This window comes from Ambystoma mexicanum, chromosome 10, assembly GCF_040938575.1.
Source record: "Ambystoma mexicanum isolate Mex_15411 chromosome 10, UKY_AmexF1_1, whole genome shotgun sequence".
NCBI classification, from domain to species: domain Eukaryota; kingdom Metazoa; phylum Chordata; class Amphibia; order Caudata; family Ambystomatidae; genus Ambystoma; species Ambystoma mexicanum.
The window spans coordinates 1,484,472,304-1,484,498,733 of record NC_090932.1 but is presented as its reverse complement, the minus strand read 5'-3'; the positions used below and the strand labels follow the sequence as shown (position 1 = coordinate 1,484,498,733).

The 26,430-nt window shown below is 43.8% G+C and overlaps 1 protein-coding gene across 1 annotated transcript in view; it reads right to left on the bottom strand.

Moving 5' to 3' along the window:
- The window catches only part of CFAP251 (cilia and flagella associated protein 251), a 1,318,836-nt gene that overhangs the window by 166,979 nt on the left and 1,125,427 nt on the right, over positions 1–26,430 (bottom strand). The window contains exons 18-19 of the mRNA XM_069619593.1: positions 11,190–11,280; positions 10,833–10,976 (exon numbers count right to left, since the gene is read on the bottom strand). Of these exons, the coding sequence (XP_069475694.1) occupies positions 10,833–10,976; positions 11,190–11,280 (235 nt within the window). The remainder of the gene's footprint in view (positions 1–10,832; positions 10,977–11,189; positions 11,281–26,430) is intronic.

Genomic DNA, 26,430 nt, shown 5'->3' with positions numbered 1-26,430 from the left:
CCTGGTCGTGGCACAGTTGTCAGACCACACAGTCAACCCATTACAGGTCGTGCAACCAGGTGCCTTACTTTGTTTGGGTTCTCTTGTTCTTCTTGTGGGGTTTCTGTGACCCTTCTGGATCAGCCTCTTGCCTGGTGGCCACCCAATGCCTTTCAACACTTTTTGTTTTGTTGAAACACCTTTTTATCAATTTGGGGACATTTGCTCCCACTTGTTTTCATACAGCTCCCCCTTTTCAGATCTGTATTTCACTCCTACTTCAGGACTGCGCACAGCTCGCCCTTTTCTCAGAAGCTTTCTCCTTTCCCGCACAGTCTTTCGAGAACGTGTAATCCTACACACGACAACTCTGACACTTTGTATCTCTGCATTACTTTTAGTCAGTTTCACCCGACGCGTCTTCCACTTCACACGGTCGAGCAGCAATATTGTATCTCACTCGTTTTATTCAAACAGGCCGGGCTTTCACTACGCTTGACTCACCGGTTGTGTTTTCTTCATTTTGCAGTTAATGTCCATGCCGACTGAGGTCAGGTTCTCACCACCTGTCCCTCAGACACTCCTGGGTCCCTGTTCTGCTCAGGGGAACAGCACTCTATATGTGCAATGCGAAAAGGGATTAGCACACCTCCCAGCTCCCTTCCTTGGACCTTTTCTTGCAGCTGGAGTTGCAAGTCCCCAACCAAGCTGTTGTAGGGCGCTCCCACACGCGAACGCTCGGCGTCTCTGTGGCCTGCTTTCCCCCAGCTGGTACTGGCCAGCCACGCCTCCACAGCTCTCTTCCCAACTCGTTCCAACTGCTGACTGTGTGTGTCCTGTTTATATTCACTTGAGTACTTGATAGGCTGCAGGTGGGCATAGTTGATGGCAATTGTCTGACCCTGCCTCGCCTTGTTAGTGGGACAGGTCCAATGAGGATGTTGATGTGGCTTTATCTGCACCTTCCTCGCCCCAGTACCAGAGTAGTGTTTCTCGTAGGAGGTTTGCACTCCTCTTGACTTCCTCTTCTTCGTCACAGTACTTGCATGATACTTGGGGAAGGGAAGAGCATTATGTCTTAATACATCCTATGAAGGCTGAGGGGGGTTGGGTAGGTTACTATCAAGGAAGGGGGGATACCATGTCTCACCCTTGGGAATTCCCTCCCCTATCCCTGAGGACCCTCTACCTAGGTGATCCTTCCTCGCTTGTCTGCTACCAAGGTCGGGATCCAAAGGTGATGGCCCTCCCCTGACCACCTGTGTAGAAGATCTCCAAGAAGTAGTTTGGGAAAGACCCTTAGGTTTTTCACATATCCTTCCCCTATGCAATGTGATTGGGTCTGCTTCGCAGGAAATAGATGATGCCCTGTTCTTGGCCCTTTCGATGTTCGACTGAGAAGCAGTACGGTTATAAGTCCAAAAACCATTGCATTGCTCTGGGGTTTGATTCTTTCCTTTGGCTCAACCAGACTAAGGGAGAGTGATCTGTGACCAGTCTGAAATGCCTGCCCAATAGATAGTACTTAAGGTGAAGGATGGCCCATTTTATGGCTAATGCCTCTAATTCCAAAACCAAATTCCAAAATCCAAGGGAACAGTTTTCTGCTAATATAGAGTATCAGGTTTTCCATCCCGTCATGGTTTTGAGACCAGACAGCACCCAACACTGTCAGGGAGACGTCGATTTGAAGGATAAACTCTTTAGAGAAATCTGCCATTTTTAAGATGGGACACTAACACAAAGTTTTTTCAGGATGTTGTAACACATTTCGTCTTCATTATTTCACTTAAGCTTTTGGGGCTGTGTAACCTGGATGTTTTACCGGAAAAGTTTGGAATTTAGCAACGGTAATAACTAGATTAGAGCCAGAAAGGCCATTAAGTCTTTTTTGGTTTTGGGAGTAGGTGTTGCAAGGACAGCTCATACTTTTTCCTGTTGAGGTTGGCCACCACCGTTGCCCACAAAGAATCCCAAGTATTTTACGGCTGACTGGGCCAGTTTGAGGTTTGCAGTTAGTCCTTATTTACGAAAGGCCCTCATGATGGTATATAAATGGTAGAGGTAGACTTCCCAGGTTTTTCTATGTATTATGATGTCATCAATGTATGCTTTGCAAACATTTGAGTAAGGTTTTAAACTCGATCCATAAATCTTTGGAACGTGGCGTGAGCAGCATGTAAACCAAAGGTTAAGACTTTGAAACAGAACAGCCCTAAAAGGGTGGCAAAATGGGTCTTCTCCTCATCAGGTCCATGTAAGTGAACCCGCCAGTATTCCTTTGTAAGACCTAGGGTTGACAAATAGACATCATTACCCAGCTTATCTATGAGATCGTCAATTCATGGCATGGGGTAAGCATCAAAGGCAGAGATGGAGTTTACCTTCCTAAAATCTATACAAAATCACCGCTCTGGTTAGGTTTAGCCACCAGTACGATGGGGGAGGACCATGGGCTAGTTGAAGGCTCAATGATGTTAGCTTGAAGCATTTGTTCCACCTCTTTGACTACCAGTTCCTTACGGGCTTCAGGCAGTCTATAGGGTCTAAAATTCACTACCTTGCCTGCTGGTGTATGAATGTGATGATAGGCGCCTCTCACTCTTCCAGGTTTTTCACAGAAAACATCAGGAACTTGGTTTATGAGGTCCATCAGATCTTGGTTTTGGTTATTCCCGAGTTCAGGGGGAATTAAGGGTATTTCCTTTTCCTGTGGTACCAAACAAGATAATATAGTTTCATTGGACTCTGAAGGATTCTCCTTCCATTCTTTCAGGAGAGTTACATGGCAAATGTGTGTCTTTTGGTGGCAATCAGGTTGATATAATTGGTAGTTACAAGGACCCATCTGCTCCAACACTTCATATAGCCCATGACATTTCGAAACTAACTTATTGTCTGAGGTTGGCAACAGTACCAGGACTTTTTATCCGATAGAAAAATATCTTAAAGATACTTTATTATGATAAGAACGTTTCTGTTGTTGTTGGGCATTTTCCATGTGGTTTTGTACCAGAGTTCTAACGGAAGCCCTCTGTTCTTTGAGTCTTGTGGCTGTTTGGGAGAGTGGTATTGGGGCCTCTTCTCTCTCCTCCCAGTTTTCCGTAAGCATGTCTAAGACATCACTGGGCTCTCGCCCATACAATAATTCATAAGGGGAAAACCTGGTAGAGGCTTGGGGTGTTTTTCTAATTGCAAAGAGAGCCCAGGTAACCATCTGGTCCCAATTCTTCCCGTCTTCAAAGTTTTATTAAATCGTTCCACCAGACTGTCCATTTGAGGAGGGTACACAGAGGTCCGGGGTGTGGTAATGTGTAATAACTCTTTTACTTCCTCCATGAGTTTACTCGTGAAATTGGTACCTTGATTGGTCAGTATTTCTCGTGGAAACCCAACCGTAGAGAAAAAAGGGAGTACGTGTTTTAATATTTGCTGTGTGGTGTTAGTTCTTAAGAGGAAGGCCTCAGGGTATCTTGTGGTATAGTCCACTATAACCAGCACATACTTGTTGGCCAATTTGGAGGTTTCAAGAGGAGCAATAATATCCATTCCAATCCTAGAAAACGGGATCTCAATAATGGGCAAAGGATTCAAAGGAGCTGGTGGGGGAATATGTGTGCTGGTCCGTTGACAAATGCCACATGTGTGTACAAAGGACTTGATGTCTGCATGTATCCCTGGTCAAAGAAACATTCCTTTTGTGGGCTTGTGTCTTTGTTTGACCCAAATGCCCCCCCCAATTAAATGCAAGTGGGCTATTTTAAGAACTACTTGTTTATGGCTTCGGGGAACTACTAGCTGGGTTTTTGTTATGCCCTCCTCTGTTGTTTCTCCTCTATATATATAAGAATTCCCATTTTAAAGGGCCTCCTTTTCCTCTTCCTTCAGGTGCAGGTAATAGAGGCCTCTGCCAATAAAGGGTTGTTCCTTTGGGCAAAGGCCAAATCGGGAAGGGTGTCAGGTTCTTCTTCGCTAGGTCTAGATGCTACAGGTCGATTGGACTTTTCATCTGCTCCTCAAAAACCCAGGTCACCACGTTCAGTCTCCCCTTTCTCAGATTCCTCCTTAAGTATGGAAATGACTGCTCTTTCAAGTATCCCCTGAGCTATTTGGTCTCCGGGTGTGATCTTAAATGCCTTTTCTGTAACATCTTGGTTGCAGCGACATTCTGTTTGGTATAGATGGAAAAGAATCCAGGTTGTTTCCCTGCCTTCTCCCAAGATGGCGCCTGCTGTGCAATGTGCTCTAGTTTCCTCTGCAGCTGACTTCCTGGTTTCTCCTCGTTCCAGCGTCAGAACAAATCATATGCAGCCTTCTCCAGCTACCCGGCTTGTCACTACTCTTTACTGTGGACGCTCCGTAAGTTCACCCTCTTTGTTTCCTTTGATTCTGTATCATCTATACTCTGCTGATCTTCACATCTACTGCTCATCTTTTTTCCAATCTCTCCCAGAACATTATCAGAGCTTTAGAGACTGCCTTCCTTATCGCACATGATGCTGCATTTTCAGAACATTCGGTATGCTTCTGTCTTCAGAAACGTTACCGTAGCTCTTCGCTTCGCGTCCTCTGTCCCTCACTTTAATGCAGTTCTTTTCTCCTACTGCGACAAGTCTAGGCTTCTGCCCCAGAATGTGCACGCTGCATGTGGCATAGGACAGGCAGAAAGACGATTACTACAGCCTTCAAGCTTGAAATCTACATTCTGTGGCTCCAGAAGAGGCTGATCCAATTCTGATGCCCTGCCGTTCCAGATACTAGGGTTTTCTTCCCCAGAGAGTTTCCCTGAGGCTGCTGTATCTCCTACTTCATTCATATACACTGAAGGGGCGTTCTGGTGTTTTAGGGGATTCTTTACTATACACCTTTGTGCACCTGATCAGGTTAGTTGCATGCTGTATATTTCTGACATATCTGGCTAAAGGGTTTATTAGTGGATTAATTCACAGATATATTTGATGTTCATGTCCCTCAGTTTCTGGTTCACTGCATTTGATGGTGCAACTCCTGGGTAAAGTCAGGAAATATCAGTAAGCCTGGCGCCTCCAACTTCATTTACCGTTCACCTCCTGGCATCTCCAAGCACGGCAACTCGGTCGCAAAAGTTGAGGAGCTTGGCAATTACTGCACAAGGTGGGACCCCATTGGTGGTTTTCTGTCTGGGATCCAATGAGCCCTCTCAATTGTAAACCATTTTGACAGGCATTTACATCCATTGTTTCCGCCAGGGGTTTTTCAAGATAAAGTTCCATGCTGTGCCCCTCATCTCCTTCAGGTATTTCCAGGATGCGTATATTGCATCATCTAGAGCAGAGGTCTTCAAACTGTGGGGCGTGCCCTCCCAAGGGGGGCACGGCTGCATTCCCAGTGGGGGGAGGGCGGTGGCCGCATGTCCCCAGTCTGAAAGTAAAAAGAAAATGGAGGAGGAAATGGGCAGGGGCAGCTCACAGGGTCGGACTGGGGCATAAAACCGTCTCGGGCACCAATGAAAAAGTGGCCCACAGTTGCAAATGGCAAGTCATTCCTTAAGGACAGACTGTTTGAATAGTACCCAAGGGGGTGTTTTTTGTTAAAATGTAAGCAAATTGGGATATTTAAAGAATATTTATTCAGCAACAATGGTCAAAACTATTAGCTGCATAGTGAAGTAACTCATCAAACTGTCCCACATTGGCCCAACAAGTGGCCCCTTGATACCCAAAAAACTAGCTTTTTCGTTTTTGGTTCAGGCATTGCCCTATACGCCAATCCGAGCCTGGCGGCTCATCCATAATGGGCGAGGGGGTGTTGACCAGTAGCCCCCTCACCCATTATGGAGGAGCCAAGGAGCCATCCCAGTGAAACACTGAGCACTTCCTCAGCTGCTTTTTCCATCTGAGGGAGTGCTCCTGGGCTGGCTGAACTGTCAAAGGGAAACATAGTTTCCCTTTGACAGTTAAGTTCCCCAGCCGCACATGCTCACTGCAAACCTTGCAAAGCTTATTGGGAATGCTGGCTGGGGAACTGCATGTCTATATAGGCGAGGGGGTGCTCCTGCGCCTCCTCGCACATATGAACAGATGCAGCCTACAGCTGGGCGTTCCAGCACCCACACGCAGGCCCCTGCACGCATGTGCAGGAACCAGGAAGCTATTGCTTCCCGATTCCTGTTCATGATGCAGGAGCTAGAGCACTGAGGAGGAAAGTTCAGGACCAGGGCAGAAGGTACATTTATGTTCATTTATTTTGTATTTAAATATGTGTATGTATGCATGTATGCTTGTGTTATTAGTGAGAGTATGATGATGGGTGCTCGTGTGAATGTGTGTGTGTGTGTGTGTGTGTGTGTGTTTGCATTGGTCCGTGGAGCCGATTTTGGTGGGTGGGGGCAAGAGTGTTGTACAACAAAGGCATTTTGAAAATGCCTTTGTTGCACAACCCCCCTACCCACCTGTCAAAATCAGCTCTCCTTCTGTCTAGTCAAAAATACCATGCTTTCCCCTGGGCCCCCCAGTGCCTTGCATACACACATAATCATGTTGATTGTGTTAGGCACTGTGGGGCCCAAGGGACAGGGATGGTATCTTTTTACTGTACATCTATCACAGATGTCCAGTAAAAAATATCATGCTTGCCCCCTGAACCTCGCAGCACCTATTACAAATTGTTTGGCTTTTTAGCCAATTTTTCTTTTAGTCTATGTTCTAAAATGCACAATTTTAACCCAGGAAAACATCCAAAACTCGCTTGATTGGTTTGGGCTCCCCTGCTACGGTCGGTCGCTATGGCATATCTGGGAGACATTTTTAAGCCCCTCCACTTAAAAAACTCACCAGTCGCCACTGGCTCTGGAACTGTGCTGGAAGCAGAATGGGCGGGAGCCATGGGATAGTGGTGGGGGCAGGGCGGAGAGAGCCCAGGGTCAGTGGTGGGATGGGCGAGCCAAGGGACTGGGTAGGAGTGGGATGAAGAAGCCCAGAGACTGTGATGGGAGCAGGTGGTGGAGCCCAGGGACTATACTGGGAGTAGAGTGCGGTTACGGCACGCAATAGTTCATAGCCATTTGACTTCCTGTCCAATGGGCATTTTTTTGGGGGGGCCGGCCTGCCCACATTTTGCTTGGGGGGGGGGTTCCAGGCCTAAAAGGTTTGAAGACCACTGATCTAGAGCAACCTTCTGTGTCTTCTGCCCTTGCTCACAGGGCGTGGGTTGCCACCGCCATCGCATTCACTCTGCTTTGGAGGACCCCCATGGCGTGATGCTTTCATTTACTTTTTTAAGATCCGCCCCTACCAGGGTCACCTCCACGCCCAATGAATGGAACTTAGTCTCCAGAAAAGAGCGGGAGTTCTGTATGGCTGACACAATTTGTCATGATAACCTCTGGAGCTTGCAGTCCTAGCCTGACTCACTGGGACCTTGCCCTGTGGCCTGTGCATCAGTGAAAAGCCTTGGGGTGAGCCTTCTGCCCAATGGCTCGTGAAAGGCACAGGTCTCCGGCAGGGTTTGGAAAACAAAGTTTTGAGGAAAATTCTACCCCCGCCATCAGATAGCCTCCCCAGCTTTGTGCATGGGTGGGGCCCAGACAGGATATTGCAGGATATGTGAGGGTGATGGAGAATTACATCCAACGCTCTCCCACGCCTGGCCATACCATTTATTTTAAACTTCTTAATTGTACGCTGTTTATTTTGAACTCCCTTTTTCAAACTATTTGTATTAACATAGCCAATAGGTAGAGGGTCAGATATAAACACAACCCCAGAAGAACTGTGGGGTGAACAATCCCCCCAACTCTCCCAGGCCCCTTTCTGATCCATGATCCCACTGCCCATCCTATGAATACTAAGGTATTAAAAGTTTATATTTAACTGACTCCTTGATCGAATACTCTTAATAAAAAAAGAGAAAGGTGAACAGCACACAGGAAAAAGGCAACAAACAGAATGAAAATTCTAGAAAATAGCCTCTGCTAATGTCATGTCACCTAAACCACCTCTGACTCATGTCAGAAGTCAAATCAAATAGCATTCTAGTCAAACATCATAGAAAACATTTGCGGAAACTATAAAACATGCTAAAAGCCAGCTTAAACCAGTGACCTGGCTGGTTATTAACTGGCAAAGCATCTCTCCGATAAACATACCTAGAAAATCTCCCCAAAACCAGTAACATTTTCCTGTGTTACTAAAAAACTTGCTGCTTCCACTTTCACAAAGACAAAGGATTTACCCTCATGCAGAACACTCAGATGTGCTGTTTGCAGAACAGATGGCTTCAAGCCCAATTGTTGTTCCTTTCAAACCAAAAGTAACTCATGTCTTCTCTGTTGCGATTGAGGACTGAAGTCAGGGGCGATCAAACGTCTCTTATTGCTATGCAGCAAAAGCCAAATTCATGTTCTCCGGATCACTCAGAACTGCTATCACTGTACACCCATCTTTGATGGCTCCTGCCAGGCCTCTGACAGGCAAGTTGTAGGTTTTAAATCTGAACTGGAAGCATATTTCTGTCTAGAATCGTTTGTCAACTCTAGCACACTGTGGAACACATTTTGAACAGAACCACTAATCTCTACAGGGAGCAAGACACCCAGGATAATGATACTCATCCCGGATCTCCACTCTGGATTCCAGTTGTACGATGGCCATGACTGCTCTCTACTGAATGTTTGTATCACTATTCTGCATATCCACTGTGCTCTGATCTGTAGATTTATGGGTCGTCATCTGTGTTGACAGTTTCTCATTACCTCCCTCACTATATACTATCCCGTAATATAGATCCCAGTTTTATGTGAGTTGCCCGCTTTTGTGATTAATACCCAAAATTAAAGATAGTGAACTACAACCTATTGCTTTGGTGTCCTTCCTATATATGCCCTCTGTGACAATGTGCAGGCACAGACTGTCCGACAGATCAGTACCTAGGCAGTCAAAAAAGGCTAATGCTGCCCACTTTTATAGAGCAATGTGGACTATCATGAGGAGTTAGCACCCTGCAAAACTGATCATTTTGACCAAGGTTATTGATGCAATGTGCTTGCCAAGGCATTATTGGCCAGAAAGTTACCAAACATGCGCCCCACATAGGTTCTACTCAGTTTGTTATGAAAGCAAACGTATTGTGATTTGCAAACATGGGCCACTATGTTGACAGAAAGACTTATTTCCGGCCCAATCGGAGTCCATAAAGGGATTTGTACACGGTAGTTGTCCTTTGCATTTGAGCTTACAAAAAGAGAACTAATGCTCTGCTCTGAGTGAAGGGGCAGATATTTCCGTATACCTGCTGCTTGTGCCTTATTCCTGGGGTTAAAAGGGGTTTGGACTGTCTGGAGTGTGAGATGTATTAAGAATCATGGGGAGGTTGTGCTGCCCACTGTAGTCAGTAAATGGGGTTTCCATATACTTTTATTAGTCTTAATTTAACAATTGGGCAGCATTACCAGCTTTCAATTTCATGATTCTTGAAGTCTGTCACCTAGAAACACCTAAAAACACCACTTACAATATGATTAAGCTAGCTTGAACGATTGCATTAAATGGCAGATTTTTCTGAGAGAATATTTGCATAACGATGCTTACTGCTTTGTACATTGAGCTAGAGCACTGGGGCACAATCTAAACAAAGGCTGAAAGAAGAGTGTGCGATAGGTAAATGTTCAAAGAGAATATTTTTCCCAGAAATATCAGGCCCTGCTCACTTCCAGGGATATAGTGCCACATTCTCAAAGACATTGTGCCCTGCACACTATTCACCTTGCGATATAGGTCCCTGCTTGCTCCCGCAGCCAGCCCCAGAAATTCTCACCCTTTGGTACAGTCTCCACATCCTCGCAAGGATCAGTCTCACAGGTCTCTCTGGACTCCGAGACTCTCAGCTTTCTCAGGCTCTCAGATCCTCCAGGGGTATAAGCCTGTGTGACTTGCAATGGTCAGACCCCTTGCTTAAGGATTGTTTGCGCTCCTTCCTCCTGGAATTTTGGTCTCTCTGCTTGTTACTGGTAAGATTCACACTTGGTGTAATTTGGTTCAGTGTTAATATAGGTATCCACGTGGCAATTTATCAAACAAGGCTTGATATTGGTTATGTCCTTTTAACTTTTGTTAGGATTCTAATGAGCCAGCTTCCAGGTCTGCAGAGTCCTCCTCAACTCTTGAGATGGGGTCAGAACAAGGACTTCATCACACAACACACATCAGAATGGCCTAGTCTCCCCTGCGCCTGGAGAAGGAACGGACAACAGCTCTTCATCGAACATCTCATTGGAAGCTCACTCTTGAACCTCAGACTGCATTTCTCACTGCCCCGCCTTATTCCCACCCAGTTGTTACTTCCTCTATCCATGAATTAATCGATTCCTGCACCCTTCCCCCTTTTGTACAGAGTTATACGTCTTGGCAAATAGGATTGTGCTATAGAAAACCTATACTTACATACATGCATACTTTTTAAATTAGTTTCCATATTTTTTAGCAATCCCATGACCCATTGTTACTTCATTAAAAGCAGTGACACATGTAGGTTTACTTGCAAAATATGTGTGAAAGCTCTATTAATGTAGGTAAAAGCCTGCCAATTGGCTCATTGTGTACCCTACTATATGGGTGAGCAATGCTACACTGCCTTTGTATACTACTGTTGGACATGATCGTGGGCTGATTCCTTCATGGGGGTGGGATGCATCAGAGAGGATCCAAGGTATCCAAGGTCCAATGGGGAAAGGGTTGTAAAATTTCAACCACGTACCCTTGTGTATGGCATTTTAGGCTTCCTCACAGTTTTCGTAATACCCTATCCTAATGCCCAACATCATTTTAGAAAGTGAACATATGACTAAATGTTGAACATGCATTTGTTTTTTCACCAACCTCCTGCTCCGAAGGGTAGAATCCTAGTGCACGCATTATGAAAGGTGCTTCCTTTAAGGGAATTCGTGTTGACACTTGCCTGGGCTCCATTGTATCGAGGCCTTGACTACGCAGCTGTGCATAGTAAAAATATTCCTCCATTTCCTAGGCAGAAGGAAGAAAACACAGCAAGGATCAGGCTCACAAGGGAAACCACTCAAACAATTATAAACCTTTTGTATTATTATAAAAGTATCCCAATTTAGATAATGAGCACTAACCACTGCTAACCATACAAGCCAACGCCTTATTTCTGGTACTTGTTTGCATGCTTCTCATTACACTATACAAGACATGCTCTGCCATGATCATCCTCACCCGAAATAATTCACCATCATGTCCTCCTTCCAGCAGACCATAGTATGGGTCCAGAGCATCTCCACCGAGAGAAGCAGCAGCCTCCAGAGCTCTGCAAGAACAGTAGAGACATCAGGGCTCGGATTAGTGCATAATCTCTGAATGACTGTCAGGATATCATTGACAAGTGGAAAGTCCAAAATTAATGATGCCTATGAGGGTTAATCACTCAAATACATGTTATTTGATCGACAAGTGTCAAACATTGAAATCGCAAGTTCATACCTATACTGTCCGCATGGCTATAATGTTTTTCAGTTTGTATCCCCAAACTTCATATACTAGTGACAGTACTATAATTCCCTTGATAACACTGCGGCCACTGCTATTTTACATTAAACATTCTTCCTCAGGCCTGCTTCCAGACTTGCCATCTCCCACTTGCTCCATGACTCTCAAGCCCTTTCGCTGCAGCTTCAATGGCACCAAGATATAGAGTGCAACAGCTGAACTCATTTGCATCTTGGTGACTATAAAACAGAATACAATTGAAGAAAACAGACTACAGTTTCAAAGCTAAAGCTATTACAGTAACAAGATGGTGAACACATTTCTTCGCCCTCTTTGGGCAAACACAGTTTGTAGCTAAAGGAAAAATATTCTATGAGCAATTTGCACAAATAATACTGTCAAATCTAGCCACACCTGTTTTAAAGAGCACTGAAAAACGACAGTCAACTGCTGTTTCTACTTGATTGGTCATGGATAATTGTGGTTTGTCCACGTTATCTACCACAGTTATCTATGTTTTTGCTATGTGTGCCCACCCATGTATGACTGTGGTCTGTCTATAATCTGTAACACAGTAATTTAATGTTTCTCTATGGTTTGTCATGGATGACTATGGATTGCCAATGACATTTACCACAGGTATCTGTTGGTTTGTGTATGTTATGTTAAATGCTTTTTGGGAGGTGCGATGAATGCCAGGTGGCTTCACTGTGCTTTAAGTTAAGTAATGATTTGCAATAACTTAAAGAAAACGGAGCAGCGAACAGATAGGTTCTTTACTGTTGACAAAAAGGAGAGATTATCAATTATATTTTTATGTATGGGAATCAAATCATTTCAGAGTAGGATGACGTGGCAAATACATCTTCTGCCCCCTTATTCAAGTCTCTATAAAGCTGATAAATTGAGGAATGAATGTGGATTCAGAAGGATGGACTCATGACTCTGGGGACAGTTGGAGGACTCCAAGGAGACGTGCCATTGGATTGGGATAAAGGACTGGACTCTAGCGAATGTATAATTTTATTGAGTAATGGCAGTGTATGGCAAGCTGTTGCTATGTATGTTAATTACATTTGTCGCAGCTGTTGGCAGCAAAATAGTGCAACTTTGTCATGATATGATAATGACTGTATAACGATGTAATTGGTTCGGCTGCTGAAAATGTGAATAAACAGATTTAAACAGAAAAAGAAAATAAAGCCGATAAGTTCAAAAAGGTGGCCAGTTTGAGAGCTAGAAAGTTCCATTAAAGTGTCTCCTTGAAGAAAACAGGGCCATTATCTTAATAGTATCTGTGAGGTATATACATAAGGGCTTGAAGTTAATTTGCTTGCGTAGTGGTAATCAAAGTTTTGGTTAATGGCATCCAAAATGGATGTGCAGCATCCGCTAGAGGTAATTAGCCAGGCAGCAGAATGTCTTATTCTTGGCAATTGATGCTGTGAATAAATGCAAAATCCTACACATACTTTATTCGTATTGTCTATATGAGAGATATGAAAGCCAAAACTGCTTTTACTTTATGTGCATAAGAAGCAAATGGCATGGTTTGTCTAAGAAGATTTGAGGTGTGGAACACCGTTTTTACAACTGATATAATTTGTGGGTCAAGGGAAAGTCTAAAAGCAATAAGAACTCTCAGGTTACTACCTGTTCAAGCAGCATATGGCAGGACAAAGTGCTGAGGGACAGATATTTAAGCCCATTCGATATTAGAAGGGCCTACTGTCAAGGTATCAGTCTTGGGTGCACTTAACTGTAATTTGTTACCCACCTGTCAGCGGTCCATATTCATCATGCAGCAAGAAAAGTTAGTATAAGTCTCTGAATTGGAGTCGAATTAGATTTGGGTATCTTTGGTGTAATTGAAGTAATTCACACCATAAGATTATAGAAGTTTCATATGGGGAAGAATGTAAAAAACGAAAATTAGTAGAAGCCTAAGATTTGATTTAGCCTATTCAGCAGGATATTGTGGTGTACAGTGCCAAACTCTGTCAACAAATAAAGAATTACGATTTTGCCAGTTTCACCTGCAAAGGAGTGAAACCAGCCTGTTAAGAACTGAGAATGTTATTTACATGAACAAACTTATTAAGCGAGTTAGAATCACATTTTCTATTAGTTTTGCTACATATGAGATATCAGAAAGAGGTCTAAAATTAGCCAAGATCTCTGGGTCAGCCTGTGTCTTTGTAAGAAACAAAGTGAACATTGCTTGGTTTAGTATTTTCGGAAAGAAAGCAGAGGACAAGCAGAGGTTGATAATCTCACAGAGCAAATTGTCAAGAAGTGCTTTCAATATGAGTTGTTTCAAAGAGTGACAGTTAACAGGTGTCTTGAGGAGAACCTGAAGTTTTGCTTGCATGAACTAGGGACAGAAATTCTGGCCCGGTCAGGGTGCTATGTAATCTTTTAAAATGGAATTACACTTTACGTCCTGTCACTGGACATGAATGCAATGTAGTTTCAATATCTTCATAAATATCTATAATCGTTTGTGTGAAAAATGTGGCCAATTTGTTATACAGTTCTTGTGATGGATGAACATACATTTGTTTTTTGGTATAGTTTCTCCATTGATTGAGAATGTTATAACATTCTTCCTCTCTATATTGTGCTGTGATCATTCTGTTTAAAAAAATATGCTATCTTGGCCTCCTTAATTCATAGTTAAGGAGGCCAAGACAGACATGAGGTAGAGAAGGATTGTAAGATTGTCTCCACTTCCTTTCTGCTTATTGTTTTATAGGTTTGACTTTTGTTGTTTCATGATTACACCAGTAGTTTGTAGCATACTTTCAGATTTTGTAAATTCTCTACATATGCTCCAAAACCTGTAAGGAGTGTTTCAAATAGGAGGTTTAATTTTCAGCCAAAGTTATAGCAGCAATGCTATTGCTCAGAAAGAAATCAACAAATGCCTTGATATCTATAGCGTGCCAGTCGCTATGCATGTGGGATCCCGAGGACACAAACTGATGCATGTACCCCATAGTTAAAAAATATACAGGATAATATAGTTCTTGGAGCAGTCTGACTGAACAGGGGAATTGATTTCAAGATCTATGCATCTCAGTAAAAATGAAATCCAGAGTATGGCCACTAGCATGAGTTAGACAAAATGTAAGTTAATGGAAGCTGTGCAAAATGTCAGTTATCCATCCCTAACTCCAATTCCGAGAGGTGGGTCCCTGCCCATATGCTGGAGTTGTATAATATGATTGGAAGTTTATATACTAATAGAAATATTCAGAATTATTTGAGATAAAGGTGCTTTTGATGTACAGTTTCTGGAACTGTAATGTCTGGGAATGGCAATATTAAAGTGCCTATCATGTTGTTAAAGATGCAGGTTGGTCCACCTTCCTTTTTTTCTCTGATCTATGGCGGGTGACAATGTTCACCAGGCACCAGGTGTACCAGGCCGGTAATAATAGGATAATAATCAACCTGTAGCCAGGAGGACTCATTTATGAGCATGATATCAAGGTTTTTTGAATGATGCGTATTACACCTACTATTCACACCTGACTGTGCATTTAAGCTGTCTTTTTGTTGGTGAAGGTTTTAGTATTGTCTGTTTTCTATCATCAAACATGAGAATGTTATCTAACTAAATGTTGTGGCCAAAGCAAAACAGGCTCAGTAGGAACAGGGAGGTCTACTGACGTTTGCTGGGTCTTGTTTTTATAAATTATCTTGCTCATTGTGTTGTGAATAGGAAGATGCAAAGACCATATTTAAGTAAATCCTCAGAGGACTAGGCAAAGTTATTCGCTTCTAATGACTGGCGAAGACAAGCTTGCCTTTGGTACATCTTTGGTGTGCCACTGGCACACCTGCTGCGTGACTGCCCCATGTTCTGTTTAGGTACCATCTCAGAGAACAAATTGCCAGAAGCAGAAAGAGAGCTGTGCATGGCTTGAAGCCCCATGGCAGTTTCAGGAAAGTGCAAAGTGCAGTTTAAAATAAGAAAATGCACCCTTGCAGCCAAGTTCGGCGCACCCTGGCCCTGGCTTTAATGAAAAAGGAATTAAAAAGTTGATGGCAATTGCAATAGCAGGTTAATAGAACAATAATTCTAACTTGTGCAGTAGCCTCTACAGTGCATGTCATTCCTTCTATATGTCTATATGTATGGTGAAGCCTGAATGACTATGGTTTGTTCATGATATGTAACATGGTTATCCATGGTTATTCTCTTGTCAATCAGAGATGGTTAAGGGTTGTCTATGATATCTACTGCCATTGCCCGTGATTTATCTATGATCGGCCCTGGATCACTATGGTTTATCCACGGTATCTATCACAGTTATCTGTGGTTTCTCCAATGTCAACCATGGTTGACTATGGTTTGCCCATGACATCTACCAAAGTTAGTCATGGTTTCTGGATGACTTGGGCTTGCCTTGATATTTTTCCATGGTTTACCTGAGGTACAAGTTAGCCAAATTAATAGATACATAGATATTAGTGGCAGAAAAGCACACAGGGGCACACCAGGACCATTCAAACTTGTTTTCCTGAAAGCTGCCATACTGTAGACTCTGCATAGTTTTCAAGTAGTTCTTTGCTCTCACACTAAGTGTACTTCCCAATTATTGTTAAGGAGACCATTGGTCTCCTGGCTGGCATCTTTATATTTAGGAGCTGGCATCAAGTTTACGGTGTGCCGGGTATGAAATATTACCTTCATGGCGATTAGGGCTCTCTCTCCTTCACAACCTGTTGGGAGTCCCTTCAGCTGCTGCAGGTCAGACTGGAAAAGAACAAGTTATGTGCCTTACGGGTAACAATGGTTTTGACGGATACAATTGGTGTCATTACAACTTTGGAGGTAGCCCCTCCAAAGTCGTGTCCGGGACCGGGTTCTCTGAATGGGGACTTACCGGGTCATTTCAACCTTGGAGGACCCGGTAAGTCCCCATTCAGAAAACCATTCCCCATTCCCATTCGAGTCCCCATAGGGCTCAATGGGAATAGGGAGGGAGCTAATAACGGGCCCGCAAATAGCTGGCCTGTTATTAGCTCCCTGGTCCCGTAGCGGCTCCCGCTAAGGGACCTCGGAATGCGGCGGTAAGGGGTTAACAGCACCAGCATCCTTACCGGTGCCGTTAACCCCTTACCCCCGCACTCGTAATGAGGCCCAATGTCTCCTCTGCACATGCCTTAACTGATTCCTTGTATTTGAAACATCCAGCCTGCATGCTGGCATTTAGGCATTTTTGAAGCGTGCTTAAACTGTGCTGGATGGCCCCACCCATACCCTTGTGGCTTCCACTGGAAGAGGCAGAGCCAGGTTATAAGTGGCACTGCGCACCCCAAGCACAATAGTCCGAAGGATACACCCTGCTTAGGCGACTGAGGGGAGAAGGGCAAGCAGATAACTAATCTGCAAAGGAGACATTGTAACCATCAGAACAGTTATCCATTGGCTACCTTATTTGTTCTTCTGATGGATCCTATCTCCTCTGCAGATTTCTCACCTTTGAAATATAAGAAATGCCAATGGCAATTAAAATATAAGATATGTGGGAGCATCTGAGATACCAGGGCAGGGGAACAGTTAGCTCACCCAAAGATGTGCTGCACCACTCCTCTGCCAAACAAGGCCTCAGCCCTTGCATTTAAGTCTGAGTTGTAACGCTTACAAAAAATAAGTAGGGTGTACTAAGTGGCCACACTGCAGATCTTGTGAAACGGGACCCCCTCATGAAAGCGGTTGTAGTCGCACATCCCCTAGTGTAGTGCCCCACAGTCCCCTTCCACGGAGTGCTGTGTGCCACCTCGTGCCAGATTCTATCTGGAGATGGTTTAACCCTGCAAACATGTAAGCATAGGCTACAAAAAATTGTCTGTCCATGCAGTACTTTTTTAAGCTGGATATTTTATTGTATTGTTTAGGAAGGGAGGTGCTACAACCAATGGGTATCTAAGTGCGCGTTTTGAGCCGGGCGCACAGGATCCTTGAAGCATAGAACAAGATTAGAAAGGCCATAAGGTGGTGAGAGCAGTGTAAATCTCCCAGACAAGCATTCAAGAGTTTTGCTGATATGACCGCTCTGGACGTGCTCAGCATTTAGAGAGCATAAAACAATATATGGTCATGGTATAGCAAGAGGCTGCTCTCAACAGCCAAGAAGAGCCATTCCACTTCCATCGATCTTTGATATAGTTAGGAGCATCTCCAAAAAAGGGCTTTATGGGCAGTCATTAAATGTTTGAACATTATCCTATTCCTTATCGGTAGCCAGTGTTGTTTCCTCAGAAGAGGTGAAATTAGGCCCTGCTTTGGTGTGTTAGGAACAATCCGTGCAGCAGTATTTTGTTCTACTTCTAACCGATGCACACTGGATTCAGGAATACCAGCACAAGGTGCATTACAATAATATAGACTTGAACCCACAATGGCCTGAGCAATGGTGCAGCAGTGATTTTCTAATAAGTCTAACTTAAGTAACAAAAGATGAAATGAGACAAGCTCATAACTTAATTTGTCGGTTTATGACACAGTGGAGTCTAAAATAAACCCCAATGTTTTTACTTTGGTTTGTGTTATTATGCAATGTGCAGCAAGAGATAAGTCTGGTTATACTGTGTGTGCTTTCACAATACGTCTGGAAGAAGCAAACAGCATAATCTCTGTTTTCTCTTAAGACCCAGCCAATTCTCTGCCTTCCATTGTTCTATTAAATTAAACGTTTATTGTATGTGGGTGATATTGATATCAAAATCTTTATCTAGGTGAAAGATGATCTGAGTATATTCCGCGTAGTTTTGAAACACAGCCCCAGGATTCACCAAGAGATCATGAAGCGGCTTCATGTAGATATGAAAAAGGGTGAAAGAGATACATGATGTTCCTCCCACATATTCCTCATCTTTAGATCTCTTCCGTTCCAGTATCAGCTGCTTCAGAATTCTCTTTGCGGCAGAGGGTGGTGTGCGTCAATGCGGTCCACTCGATGTCCCTCGAGGTCCTCCATCTAGAGGTCGAAGTCATTGCAGGTATAAATAGCATGTGTAGTGCCCATTAGCTTCAGTTCCCTTTTTTTCCTTCTTCCAACAGGATTACCAGCATTAGTGTGTCAAAAACAGTATAAGACAAAGGCGCGCAAGGTACAATGCACAGAAATGATACTGGAGGGTAGTCCAGTCGAAAGAACGTTACCAGGTGTAAGTAACTTGTTCGTTGAATGGATTGTGTCCTCCCACGTATTCCTCATGTTTAGATAGACGCCCAAAGCACCGTGAGGTTTGGAGGAGGAAGTAAGATGTTTCCCATCATAAATTGAATACTTAGATTTTGTCATCGATAGAATGCAGAACAGCCTTTCCAAATCCTCCTTCCTGGCCTGAAGCAGTGTCCAGGCAGTATTGTTTTGTGAAGGTATAATTGGTAGATCAGGTGGCTGCCGCACAACTGCCATTTATCAGCACCCCTCTTTGCAAGGCAGAAGACGTATCCATGCCCCTTATGGAGTGAGCCCTCAGGCCTTCGGGAGGATCCTTTCCTGCATTCTTAGATACATAATATCATCCATCTGGATAATGTGAAGGATTCTAATCGGGCGACATACACCGGACCAGGACCCTCGCCCATAGCCTTGGATGTAGCGCGCAATTGAGTTGCCTTTTCTCTTTATTTTCTACAAATTCAATTTGAAATGGCACACAACCCCGTCTCACACCCCCTTTTACAAATACACCAGGTCACAATGGACCATGACCAGGCCGGTTGGTGGGAATGCAATATTTATTTATTTTAAAATGCAAAGAAATTACACCATTTTTTAATGTTGGGCAGCAATCACAATGAAAACTACTGATATACACTTGATTAACCTTCTACAAGAACATATCCAAAGCACAATTGAATAGGAACACTTTTTCATTTAGGATAAATAGCACCAGAGTTACGATTTCCCCCTGCAATGTTCCCTCAACCCACAATTAATTGAATTCTGAGTTGATAGAAAGAAGCAGCAGGTAGTCAGGGATACAAGGCAGCAAACAGAATCAAAATCCAACCTTCCCTCACAAAATAAGATTTTAAACCCTTTGCAATGGCCTAAAATGATACTCGGAAATTGACAAATAAATAATTAATGTGTGGTTAAATCTATGAGGCAAATATCATTTCTCACTATAGCAGTAATATATAAACCCTAGCAATCACAAGGCAAAGTATCAACAAAGGCATGGTTCAAAAGCAAGTTGAAAGTAATCACAAGTTGGAAAGTTGCATTTTTTTCTCAATTGCAGTTTTAAATGTCAGGCTTTTTTTATGAAAAACAGGTGAAATACTATGATTTGCAATGCAGTTTTTGGGCTGGGGGATAGATTCACATCACAGGGACAATATAGAGGTAATAGGCGGGCTATAGCTAAAGAACAGGATGAGATTTGCAAGATAAAAGGAGGTTCGGTTTTGATAAAAATGAAGCCGTGAAAGAGAGGAAATTGGTTTGGAAAGAAAGACAAGTTTTACTTAAACTAGATTATCAAGACTAGATTGTTAAAGAAAGACATGGTACAATCCAAGGTTGATTTGCGACGTCAACCTTGTCACCCCCGCGTTCAAATTTATATGGGAATTAGTTTAAATTATTCCAAATATCGCTAAGGAGTTACAAGATGGGATGAATGAAAGAATTGCGCTAACACTAGAAAAACAAGGAAATGGTGCGTAGACAATTCTAACCGTTTTAAACAAGTTACCAGCGTATGGATAGGGCACTGGGAGAGTGGAACAAGACAAAGGATCAAGATGGGTAGGCTATGTGTTTCTATGGGATGGGGAGATACAGTCTACGCTTGAGCTCGGGACTTTGGAACAGTCAACCGGGTTCTGGTCACCGCGCGACAGGCGCCGGATAGCGGCGTACTCGCCTGGCAGAACCACAGCTAGGAATGTCTGGTCACTGGATGGCAAAGGTACAGCTGGATGCAGGTAGTGGTACAGCTGGATGGTAGAGGCACAGCGGGCATGCAGCTAGCGGGCAAAAAGCTGGTCTGGTCTCACGATGCTCCCCAAAAAGGATACCAAAGCTTTCCCCTTTTTTAGTGGGGTTTTTAGTTCAAGGCCTTGCTGGGATAGAGTCATCTGTGCTTTGGCCTTTGAGTGGAATCTGGAATCTGGCAAGATGAATGTAGAATATCAGGAACGCAGGCGCTGGAAATTCAGGAGAGAGTGTCCGTCTGTGAGCTCCAACCCTTTATATAAAAGCTGGTGACATCATTGAATTATATGGTAGGGCAGGCTTAGCCTGGGTCGCCCCTAACAACTGGATCGGACAAGGGTGATCGTTATCGCCCTCCTATCAGCTGATTGGACTCTTAGAGACATGACATAAGCTTTATGATGTGGGTTTACTGTGTCCAGAACCTCCCACAGTAAATTTTTGTACAACCCAGTTTTGACATAAACGGCCCATTTTTACAATTTTGGCATCTTAACAGTACAACTCTCCAGTTTGTAAGACTTTGTTTCGGTCGCTTAACAATTTCTCATCGTTTTCAGTAAGAAATATCCATCCTAAAATTCTATAACTTTATACATGTGTATAGATTATTATTAGGCATATCAATATTGAATTTCAAAGTGGCATCATGTACACTTTCCTTAGAATATGCAATTCTCTGCCATTTCTGTTTACAATATGGCAGCGAAGGCTATGTCTTAAATTAAAAACCACAAAATTACATTTAAACTGTTAACTTTTTACGTTCCTCCGGAGTCCTGTTGCAAAGACAAAAGTCTTTAAAGTTTCTTAATAAAATAGTCTTTTGAAACAAATGGGGTTGGCCTTTGTCTTTCAGTTGGCCTATTTTTTTTCAAGCTACCCCCCATTTCAGCCCAGGGTGGCCATGGGGGTTTCCCAGTTTGATTGAATGATTATTGCCACTTCCTCACTTCACAGGTTGGTGTCCCAGAATCTATTGTCTCAGCCTGCAGCACAGACAAAAGTCTGATTAGTATGGGATATGCAGCCTTCTGGTCCTATTCAAAGTTTTCCAAGCTAGCAATTATCACTTATGTGTCCCAGAAGTTTATGGTGGCTCCTTTTGGGGGAAGGCCTCAGTTTAGCCAGCAGAAAGACCTGTTCTGGAGCTTTCAAAATCTAGCCAATGCATTTTAATTGCTTTATTTTCTTTTATTTTGTTCTGAATCAAAAACAAGCCTGTTGAGTAAAACATCCTATATATGTTCCCCAGCAAAAACCCCTTTACATTGGTAGGCAGGGACACGTTTTCATTCAACATTGTACTTTTAAAACAGGCATTTTCTTTTGGTTTGCAAAAGCCCATGTTTACGCATGGTGAAAGCTGCTAGGATTTCTCTTTTAAATTCGGTTTTTCTCTCTTCCATCTGGCTTCCCAATATTGTTTTGTAGCCCTATTCAGTTTCTTTTATCCAGCAGTTTCACTGAAATTGACATATGCACATAGAGCTAGGATTTCTTTAAAGGCTTGATTTTTTGCATTTTGTCACCCAAAAGTTAAGTGTTTTCCGCAACGGCTGACAGTGAAGTTTCTTTTATTTCAGCCCATGTTTGGCTTGACATAGCCTGTCATGCAGGGATCATGCTCTCTTCTGCTGAAGCACAATGTGGATATGGATGGGCATGGCAAGGCCTTATTGATAAAAGCAATGTGATATGGAATAGATGAAAATAGCGTCAGGGCAGCATCCTTTTAAATGTAAAATATTCCCTTTTCAATTGGAACAGAGCAGCGCTGTTTTTTTTCAATTCGCTTTTTTGGTGCACACAAAAACACACACTGGCACCTTTCTCGGTGTGCTCCCTGTTCCAACTCGCCCAATAGGTGTTTGGCAAGATGGTGCAGCCATCCTTTTGTCACTGCAAAATGCAGTTTTGATGCAATGGTGCTCCAAGGAGCCAGCACAGCCATTTTGCTGTTGACTGCAGAAGAGCAGCTTGGTTATGGATGGGAATTCTGCTGAGTGGGTCGATGTAGCCCACAATAATGTTTGCTTAGCGACGTCAGACCCAATTTGTGACACTCTGGAATTTTGTTATGTGTTGAGCCCTCACCTCGGGTGGTGAGGCTTTTCCCAAGGACGCATCCAGGACTGCTCTGATGAACTGGAGCCTTTGAGAGATGGTATTGTTGGCTTAGGTATGCAGCAGGTCAGGGGGTTACTACGAGCGTTCCCGTTTAGCTCCCAGGGCCCAACAACCCTTCCTCTGTAACGAATGGAGGACTCAGCCAAGGGCAAATTTGAATTGTCATTTATTATACAAACCAACAGGGATTATACAGTGTTATGAATTATGGATAATTGACAAACAAGCTAGGACATTTAGTCACAGATCAGGTGACTTCACTCATGACGCAGGTAATGGCAACAGCGAGAGACCACTAATGTGCGTTGAATACAATGTACACGGTTCCACATAAGGCAAGGTCCAGTATCAAGAGACAGATGTAGACTCTTGCTGTAGAGGATATAGTGTCTTGAATGAATAACGCACATGGGTTTAGCAAACACACGCATAGCCTGTTGCTTGGCTTTAGCAAAAGGCGATAAACATGATATGGTAGCTTCAGCAACCTTAAACACAAAAAGGGCAGCTTCCTGTCTCAAGCGGCAAATAGCGAGTTCGAGAGATGCCTTTCTTTTCTTACACCTGTTAGATCGATGGCAATACGATGGCAACTCCAATCTGAACGAGAGTACCACCAGCAACCCCATACACGTGTTTCACCCTTGTTGGGGATCATCAGTGAGGTGAAGCTGATGCCTCTCTAAGCACAGTGAGAGGGAGACCACGTCTGGTTGCCCCCAGGAGACCTAGGGTTACCAATCCCAGGTTCCTTAAAAAATAGTTTTACAAAGGTAGCGGGCGCCCCTCTCTCGCAAGAACAGAGGTGAAGCTGATGCCTCTCTAAGCACAGTGAGAGGGAGACCACGTCTGGTTGCTGTGTATGGGGTTGCTGGTGGTACTCTCGTTCAGATTGGAGTTGCCATTGTATTTCGGTGCTGGACTGCCCCTGGGCAGGACAAAGACTGATATGCAAATGGATATTTCCCATCTGTGAAAGGCACAGTGGGTAAAAGCAGTGGCTGCGAACTCTCAAGTGGTTAATAACCACTGAACAGGTTATCATGTCTGTTCTTGCGAGAGAGGGGCGCCCGCTACCTTTGTAAAACTATTTTTTAAGGAACCTGGGATTGGTAACCCTAGGTCTCCTGGGGGCAACCAGACGTGGTCTCCCTCTCACTGTGCTTAGAGAGGCATCAGCTTCACCTCACTGATGATCCCCAACAAGGGTGAAACACGTGTATGGGGTTGCTGGTGGTACTCTCGTTCAGATTGGAGTTGCCATTGTATTTCGGTGCTGGACTGCCCCTGGGCAGGACAAAGACTGATATGCAAATGGATATTTCCCATCTGTGAAAGGCACAGTGAGTAAAAGCAGTGGCTGCGAACTCTCAAGTGGTTAATAACCACTGAACAGGTTATCATGTCTGTTCTTGCGAGAGAGGGGCGCCCGCTACCTTTGTAAAACTATTTTTTAAGGAACTTGGGATTGGTAACCCTAGGTCTCCTGGGGGCAACCAGACGTGGTCTCCCTCTCACTGTGCTTAGAGAGGCATCAGCTTCACCTCACTGATGATCCCCAACAAGGGTGAAACACGTGTATGGGGTTGCTGGTGGTACTCTCGTTCAGATTGGAGTTGCCATTGTATTTCGGTGCTGGACTGCCCCTGGGCAGGACAAAGACTGATATGCAAATGGATATTTCCCATCTGTGAAAGGCACAGTGAGTAAAAGCAGTGGCTGCGAACTCTCAAGTGGTTAATAACCACTGAACAGGTTATCATGTCTGTTCTTGCGAGAGAGGGGCGCCCGCTACCTTTGTAAAACTATTAAATATATTAACCTACTACCTTCAAGTGTCAGTTTCATATTTCTGAGTAATGCTTCAGAGTGATATCTCTCTGAGTCCAAAAGAACTTCACAAAATGTCCTGGCTATATTTTTGTTAATTATGTCAAGGGAAGCAAACACTCAGGAATACTGTCCCAACTCCTGAGGCACCCCTTATTATAAGATATGACTTTTGATTCCATGCTCACTTCACACAGCCCTACCTGGGGTGGAGGCAGAAATCACGCCCTACAAGGGCAATTTAGTCAACAGGACATTTGAAAATTCCCAGAATCACTGCTCTCAAGCCTTTATCGGGCTGTTTTGTTTCCCTCCTGCATCACAATATGGGCCCTTCCCCGAAATACCTATCAGACCTTCTGGTTGGGTGATCGGAGTGGTATCCCTTATGGATAACACCTATTGAACTTAGTTTATTGGCCCTTGCATGTCAGGTGGCTGGCCTGCCCATGCCTCTGCCATCCACCCCTGGATTTCTATGCCCTGATTGGCTGGAATGGATCTCCCCAGGCCTGGGACCCAGCTCTGTTCTCAGCGCTCTGTGCACCTCTTCAAGGTCATGGGAATGACTATGTGTTCCCAATGTAACTGTTAGCAATGCCACTTTTGCCTGTGAAAGTGCCCTCAATGTTGCAACGTTGTTAACAGGTCCGTGTTTCACTTCATGTCTGTGTTGCTGAGAAACGCTTGTCTTCCCACCGCGGTGAATAACCATTGTCTAGCTCGGTTGAATCACATGGTTGAGTACCACGAAATCGAGTTTTTCTGGTCTGCAATTTATGAGGATTTATTGTGATTTTCTGCAGATGGCCCCTTGTCGTTTTAGGTTTGGAATGTCTTACTGGTCTCCAACTTTGGCTGTGAGCCCTTGCCAGCTGTTCTGTGCAACCTGGTTCTGCTTTCCCTCGTCTCTCGTTCTGCAGTTGTGGCCTCATGTGATCCTCATTATACTTATACTATGATTTCCACATCTCTATACTGTGCTATGTTTCCCATAAGTTAGTCGTGCTTGGTACTTCCAGGCTCCTTATGTGATCCTGTAGTTCCACAGGGTTAGTTGCCATAAGTATCTGCAAGCTTCCTCTACATCTCTTTGTTCGCCTTGCGTTCAGCATTTCTGCACTTAGCAAATGAGAAAAATAATAAAAGCATTGACAGTATGTATATGTATCTGTCCTGTGAGGAAGGTATGGTATCAAGCTAAGACAGACACAGGTGACCACAGTTCAAGGGTGTTTATTAAACTTTAACAAAGATGTGATGAATGCCTATCTAATCCTAAAACAACAGATGGGAGTAAGCTACGACCATCAAATAATAATAATGCAGTCCTAGTGGAGTCTCGTCAAAATCGAAGGGGCCTATACAAAACAAACTATTGCCAATCCGTACCGCTAACTACAAATAGTGTGGGATAATGTTAAAGAAAAAAAAAGAAGTGTTCTGAAAATGATAAGTCAGGATGTTCAGGCCGTAGGCCTCCCTTCCCCACGTTTTCAGCATGGGACAATGCGGTTCACTCTAGCATAGCCCACTCTCAGTCTTCTTCGGCACGAGGACACAGTTCCATTTCCAGCATCAGGACCTTCGGTGCCCAAGTCTCTTAAGTTATGAGTCTCTTGATTCAGAGGGCTGGATGTACCAAAACAACTGATCCACCCCTAGGAACTGGATCCAAAAGCGATGGCCGTGTCCTAGCCACCTGGATGACAGATCCACGGAGACTAGCAGGTGAGGCACCTTCTGGTTTCTCACATACCCTTCCCAATGTGATGTAGTCGCATCTGTTTCACAAGGAAACCGAGAGAGGAAATCCATGTTTCCTTGGTCTTTGCCCTTTCGGTGCTCCACAGTGAAAAAGTAGAGTTGCAGGTCTAAGAAACATTGCATGACTCAAGGATTAGAGTCTTTTCACTGGCTAAAACAAACTAGTGGAGAATGATCCATGACGATTGTGAACTTTCTTCCAAGGAGGTAGTATCTAAGGTGGATAATGGCCCACTTGATGGCAAGGGCCTCTAATTCCAGCACAGAGTAACTTG